General features: G+C 33.8%; 1 protein-coding gene across 1 annotated transcript; it reads left to right on the top strand.

The window, feature by feature from the left end:
• Positions 1-864: 864 nt before the first annotated feature.
• On the top strand, positions 865-4,245 carry LOC122273380 (retrovirus-related Pol polyprotein from transposon 17.6). The gene has a single exon (XM_043057451.2). It carries the CDS (start codon positions 865-867, stop codon positions 4,243-4,245), a length of 3,381 nt encoding a protein of 1,126 aa, XP_042913385.2.
• The last annotated feature ends 3,418 nt before the right edge of the window (positions 4,246-7,663 follow it).

Genomic DNA, 7,663 nt, shown 5'->3' with positions numbered 1-7,663 from the left:
AGTCCCGAAGGGAAACCCCCGAATTTATAATTAACTCTTACTTTATACCATAGAACAATCTAATTCTTAGACACATGCATTCCGGAGACCACTGCGAGAAGGCAGCTCTCACCAAACATGTCACTGTTGTATCCTTCCATCCTTTTATTTCTATTAAATTGTTATGTTTATTAAATTATCGTCATTTACTCCTATGCTGCACTATCTCTCACAAATAATGGGGGCTTACGTCCGGAATTTGAACTGCGAGTCATAACTTTGAAATCCCGCGAAGGGGATTTTAACCAACAACTTCGAAATCCCGAGAAGGGGACATTTACCGAGAAAAAAAAGGAAAGCAAAATTCTGCACTCGCGTAGGAGCCGTAGATTTTGTTCCTGTTTTAAATCACGAGTAGGGGAATCACCGAACTGTTCACCGAAATTCTACACTCGTGGAGGAGCGATTTATCAAATTGCAGCAAAAGCAGTCGGAATTCACGAATTTTCTGGAGTCATAGTGATCAGGAGAAGTGCAGCAAAAAAATCAGCGACTGGAGAAAAGCAGCAGACCTCTGAACTTTCCTAAATCAGCAATAACCGGATCTGTCGCGAAGGACAGAATTGATCCAGAAACTTCGGTCGCGAATGACAGAATTGATCCAGAAACTTATGTCGCAAAGGGCAGAATTGATCCAGAAACTTTCCGAAATTATTGGAATATCCTGTGCAAATCAGCAAGGCAGTCAACTTTTCCGGGGAAGTGCAATCGTGAAATGCTTGGATACGAAAGGGATACGAATCTGGTTTGAATCAACGAAACATTGGATTACCATTGGACACTGAGAGTCTCTTCAATCAAGGTAGAAAATTTTCAATTTTAAAAATGTATAAAAATTCAAAGAAGGAAGGCCAAGTAAAAGTATTAGAAGAAATAGGAGGCATCGCAGACAGCAGCGATAATATCGTTAAATTAAAAGAAAAAATTGAATCCACCGAAATATTTAAGAATGATTCTGAATTTGTCAAAAATTTGATAACTAAAGCCGTAGAAGAAAGAGTACAAACAGCAGACAAGGAACTTAAACAAAGCAAATTTCAAGTTGAGTTAGAAAAATTAAAATTAGAAAGAATCGAAAAAGAAATGCTTTTATTAGAGGCTAAAAACAAAGCATTTGAAATTGACCCTTCCAAGACAATAAATAATACACCCGAAACAAACATTGAGAATCTAATTCATAGCATTAAAACTCTATCTCTTCCAGTTCCATCGAAACCTGAAAACTTTAATCAATTCTTTTCTTCGTTGGAAAGAGCTTTTAGTACAAAAAACGTAAATGAGGAGCTTGAAGCCGAAATCTTAATTAATATGCTAGGTGAAAAAGCAAACAGCATCTTGTTATACGTTGAAGATGAGGATTTAAAAAACTATGAAAAATTGAAAGCTTTAATATTGCGCGATTTTCAACTAACTCCCCAAGAATGTTTGAATAACTTTAAAAATGCCTCAAAATTTAAAGAAGAAACATTTATTCAATTTGCTACTCGCTTAAATTCACATTTCGAGTATTATTGCAAATTACGTAAAGTTGAAACATTCAAATCATTATGCAACTTAATCATATCCGATAAAATAATTGAGACATTAAATAAAGAGATGGCCAGTCATATTTTAATCCGTCAGGGAGAAAATTGGTTTAATCCCGTCGAGTTAGGACGAGAATTAGACATTTACACTACGTCTAAAAATATGCCTTACAGAGAAGTTTCCAATACCCATAAATATGGGCAGAACACTTTTTTTCGAAGCGAGAAAAATTATTTCAGAAAAAACCAGCCGGATCGTTTTTCTCAACCAATAAATAAACAAAATAGAGCAGAGAAAAAATGCTACATCTGCGGAGAAGTCAGCCATTTTGCACGTGATTGCGAAATGAGATCGAAAAAAACATACGAATCCAGAAGCGATAAATCAGAAAGAAAAAATACCCCTCCCAGTGATAACTTAAGCAATCAAAGCTTTAGTGTAAATTCCTGCAAACCATCTGGAGAGAATAATTTTAAGCACGAGTTGAAGTATGCTCAGATTTATTTGAATAAAAATATCCCAGTGAAGGCCATAATTGATTCAGGAGCTCAAATATCAGTGATTAATTCAAATAAAATAAAAATAAAAGATTTTCCTAAATCTAATATAATGCTGACGTCATGTTTTGGGGATGAACGGAAAGCGAAACTTATACAGATCCATATGTCTCTATATCCCAATGAGTCAGGGTTGAAGGTCAGCGCCGCTGTTTCGGATGATCTTAAAGTAGATGCAATAATAAATTCAACGATTTACGAGCAATTAATAAAACTAGGTCAGCTTTCTTCAAGTGTAAATACTCAAACCAAAACTTCTAAGAGTGAAGATTTTTATGAATGTTCTTGTTTCAATATTAATGATTCTTGCTCTTGTGAATGTTTTTTATTTAATATCAACAATGTGTATAGAAATGATGAACTTGATTTATCACATGTTAATGATCCTTGTATTAGAAATGAACTGTCCGCGTTGATTAATAATTACAAACCAAACAAAATTAAAGACACTAAGTTAACAATGAAAATTATTTTAAAAGATGAAATCCCAGTATGTCAAAGAGCTAGACGTTTATCTTTTTCTGAGAAACAAAAGGTAAATGATCAGATATCAGAATGGTTAAAAACAGACATAATTAGAGAGAGTTGCTCTGATTATTGTTCCCCAATAGTTCTTTGCAAAAAGAAAGATAATAGCTTAAGATTATGCATAGATTACCGGAAATTAAATTCAAAAACAATTAAAGATAGATACCCCTTACCTCTTATTGAAGATGTGTTAGACCAATTACAGGGTTCTAAAATTTGTAGCAAAATTGATCTTCGAAATGGGTTTTTCCATATAGACGTGGACGAGGATAGTAAAAAGTACACCTCATTTGTGACACCTGATGGGCAGTATGAGTTTAATAAAGTGCCATTTGGGTTGTGTAATAGCCCTAGTACATTCCAGAGGTACATCAATTATGTGTTTCGTGATCTTCTTAGAGAAGGTGTTGTTGTCATTTTTATGGATGATATTTTTATTCCCGCAGAGAGTGAAATTGACGCACTGAACAGATTAACACGAGTATTACAAACTGCATCCGAATATGGACTAGAACTTAACTTAAAGAAATGCCAATTTTTGATGTCTAAAATTAACTTTTTGGGTTATATTATTGAGAACGGTACCATTAAACCATCTTCCGAAAAAACATTAGCTGTTCAAAATTTTCCTGTACCTAAGTCTACTAAACAGGTGCAGAGTTTTCTTGGTTTAACCGGATATTTTAGGAAGTTTATTCTTAACTATGCTTTAATTGCTAAACCATTAAGTGATTTACTTCGGGATAACAGTGTATTTTATTTTGGCCCAGAACAACAAACAGCATTTCAAACTTTAAAACAAAAACTTTCTGAAAATCCAGTACTACACATTTTTAAACAAGGAGCAAAGCTTGAGTTACATACCGATGCAAGTAAATTTGGGTATGGTGCTATTCTTTTTCAACAATCTGATGATAACAAATTACACCCAATACACTATATGAGTAAAAAAACGACTCCTCAAGAGGAGAATTATTCAAGTTATGAACTTGAAGTGTTGGCTATAATTGAGGCCTTGAAAAAATTTCGAAATTATTTAGTGGGAAATAAATTTAAACTTGTAACAGACTGTTCAGCTTTCCAAAAGATTATGAGTAAAAAACAATTAACACCTAAAATTGCTAGATGGGCATTATTTTTGGAAGATTTTGATTATGAAATCGTACATCGCCCAAGTAAACAAATGAGACATGTTGATTGTTTAAGTAGATATCCAATTATGCATATTACTTGTGACGAATTAACCTCTAAAATTGTTACTTGCCAGATAAATGATGAATATATTAACTCTATTAAACAACTTTTGGAAAATAAATCAATTGACGATTTTGTGGTAAAAAATAATGTTTTATATAAACTTGAGAATGATAATTATTTACTAGTGGTTCCACAACAAATGCAAACTGACATTATCAAATCTACGCATGCTAATGGTCATTTCGGTATAACTAAAACTCTTGATGTACTTAAACAAAACTATTATTTTCCAGATATGAAAAAATGTGTTGAAAATGTTGTAAATAATTGTGTAGAGTGTATATTAGTAAATAGGAAGGCAGGAAAACGAGAAGGGTTTTTGAACCCGATTCCTTAAAATAATATTCCCTTAGATACTTACCATATTGATTTCATTGGTCCCATGCCTTCAACTAATAAGAACTATAAATATATTTTGACCGTGGTAGATGCTTTAACCAAATTTGTTTGGTTCTACCCAACCAAATCTACGTCAAGTCAGGAGGCAATAGATAAGTTAAAAGCTCAACAGATAACTTTTGGTAATCCTTCACGAATAATTACTGACAGAGGTACTGCGTTTACTTCAACAGAATTTGAGACTTATTGCCAAGATGAAGGTATCGAACATGTAAAAATAACAACAGGCATTCCTCGTGGTAATGGACAAGTGGAAATAATGCATAAGATCCTCATACCGATACTGGCAAAACTATCAATAAAAGATCCTACTAAGTGGTACAAATTTGTTCCAACAGTACAGCATACCATTAATTCTACAGTTTCTCGGAGCACTCAGATGACACCATTCCAACTTCTGACCGGAGTGAAAATGAAAACAAAAGAGGACTTACAAATTCTGCAAATGTTAGAGAAAGAACATATAGAATCATTTATCCAAGATGGAGAGAACATTCGAGAAGAAGCCAAAAAGAATATTTTGAAGATCCAAGAAGAGAACCGCAGGCAGTACAATAAAAGAAGAAAGAAAGCCAACGAATATCAAATAGGAGATTTAGTTGCAATCCAGAGAACTCAGTTTGGATCTGGACTCAAATTAAGACCCAAGTTCTTCGGTCCATACCAAATCACAAAAGTGAAGAAGAATGATAGATATGATGTGCTACAAGTCGGGAATCACGAAGGACCGAACAATACTTCATCTTCAGCTGACCACATGAAACCGTGGCCAGTTAATTAAAAAATTGCCTTTTATATTTTCATACTTTGCTTTCTCGTTTTTTTTTTATTTCAGGTAACTGTGTCTGGTAGCTATTCTGATGAAAATGAGGACATTTTGTTGTCAGGATCGCCGATTGATGTAGGTTTCAATACCATAGTGAAACAACTGCGAACATTGTGTCATCCACCATCTTGTAATATTAAAGGAAGTTGCATCATCCTCTTGACATTGAGAGGCACCAGCCATACCAGAAGGGGAAGTCCCGAAGGGATACTCCCGAATTTATAATTAACTTTTACTTTTTACCATAGAACAATCTAATTCTTAGACACATGCATTCCGGAGACCATTGCGAGAAGGCAGCTCTCACCAAACATGTCACTGTTATATCCTTCCATCCTTTTATTTCCATTAAATTTTTATGTTTATTAAATTATCGTCATCATTTACTCCTATGCTGCACTATCTCCCACANTATCATTAGAACAAAAATTATTCAAGGTTGTTCGTTTTTTATTTTGCGCCCTGTACTAAGGAAACTAGTATGTACTTTGCATCAGAATGAGGATAGGGTATATAATGTGCTACGTATAAATATAGAACGTTTTCGCTCGGCAAGTATTAACGATTTAGAATAATGTATCTCTTTGTAATTTTGTGATTAAAATGATTGCTCATAGCCATTCACAGAAACTCTCTATCATTTTTTGACATAAACTCACGTGATCATCCATGTATATATATATATATATATATATATACATGGATGATCACGTGAGTTTATGTCAAAAAATGATAGAGAGTTTCTGTGAATGGCTATGAGCAATCATTTTAATCACAAAATTACAAAGAGATACATTATTCTAAATCGTTAATACTTGCCGAGCGAAAACGTTCTATATTTATACGTAGCACATTATATACCCTATCCTCATTCTGATGCAAAGTACATACTAGTTTCCTTAGTACAGGGCGCAAAATAAAAAACGAACAACCTTGAATAATTTTTGTTCTAATGATAGGATCTTCTCATTCTAGGACTCAATTTTAATAGTTGAAGGGGATGACTACAAATATGCTAAGTAATTAGTGCAGACGATATCTAGAATTGTGAAATCAGACACAAGAACGTGCTTGCTCTGAATAAACACACCCTTTTTCATGAATTCATATTTCTGACCCCCCCCCCCCNTCTTTTTCTTTTTTTTTTCTTTTCTTCCAGACGTGGACACGTACCTAGGCTTGCAAAACCCTTAACCGTATAGTCCACGTCTGGCCACAGGTCTAGCTCACATAATACATAGGCGCATCACATTAGTTAAAAAAAATGGAAAACAAAATTTTGAAGAAAGTTACAATAGATGACAGTAATTAAAAACTTAATGAATAAGTAACATTGAAAGGTGGAAAGATCAGAGTTGCTACATGCATGGCATGAAGCGCTATCTAAGAGGCTGTAAAATAGGAATTTTGAATTACTTGAAGAAAAAAAAGGTAATTGAATCTCGTAGAGGAAAAGAAAAGGAGTTTTTAAAGTTTCTCTTTAAGGGGATCAATTCAACTAGAGGTTGTGAATAAGAGAGTTTTGAGCATTTCTCATGGAGAATTGTGAGTTCAACTGAAAGTTTGTGAATTCAAGAAGAATAAATTAAAGTTTTGATGTAGTCACTGGCTATAAGAATGTAGGAGTCACTGAAACTGCCGAAGTGGAGGCGTAGAATTTTGAATCGATACAGATCTTTGTGTGCAAAAATCGCACAGGAGGATAAGTTAATGTGGATTAAAATTTGATCGAAGTGCGGAGAGTGCAGTCTTGCAGCTTGGGCAATCTGCAGCATAGGCTGGGTGATGGGGATTGTGTGAAGTACCAAAGTACGTATTAGAGTGCCAGCAGTTGATACAGTGATGGGTGTTTGAATTGCATTCGCTGGAGTGATGTTGGCTACCACAGGTCACGCATGTTGCGAATTCCTGTTGATATTGATGAGTCTGGTGGTCAAGAGCTTGACACCATGAACATCTCCTGAGGAGTAACCTTTTCTTAACTATGCACTTATTCAGTCCTAAGAAGATGAATCTAGATGAAAGAAAATTAGTTACGAGTCTATGGGAGACGTTGACTATGAGGTAGCCACCATCTGGGAAATATAATCCTAATAGTTTGGTCAGAGGAGTGGATCATAATTTGGAGCCCTTAATGTTAATTTTATTTTTTGCATATTTTGCCATATCTCTCGAGAATCTATTAAGCGATTTTAAACATTTTTGTTCTTAATCATAAAATTAATTTATCCAAAGATAATTCCATGGAGAATATAACTTTTAGTAAATATTTATTATATTTTATAATATAATTTATTAATTGTGAAAAACATTAAATTGTAAGGTATAAAATTTTTTACGTCATTTTAAGGAAGGTAATATTAAACGACAAAATACAAAACTCGACAGAAATGGAACAGATAATTCCTGAAAAATCGAATTTTGAAAGAGTCGTATTTTTAATATTTGACCTCTTAGGAATTAACTGACCGATTTCGCATGAATTTTTTCTGTTTAAAAATTTCCTTATTTGAAATAATATAAAAAATTG

The sequence above is a fragment of the Parasteatoda tepidariorum genome, chromosome 1, assembly GCF_043381705.1.
Source record: "Parasteatoda tepidariorum isolate YZ-2023 chromosome 1, CAS_Ptep_4.0, whole genome shotgun sequence".
Classification (NCBI taxonomy): Eukaryota; Metazoa; Arthropoda; class Arachnida; order Araneae; family Theridiidae; genus Parasteatoda; species Parasteatoda tepidariorum.
Note: the sequence above shows the minus strand (reverse complement) of the source record. Positions and strands in the feature narration are given on the sequence as shown.

Coding starts and splice junctions, on each gene's coding strand:
- LOC122273380 (XM_043057451.2), top strand. CDS start 865: ATGTATAAAAATTCAAAGAAGGAAGGCCAAGTAAAAGTATTAGAAGAA.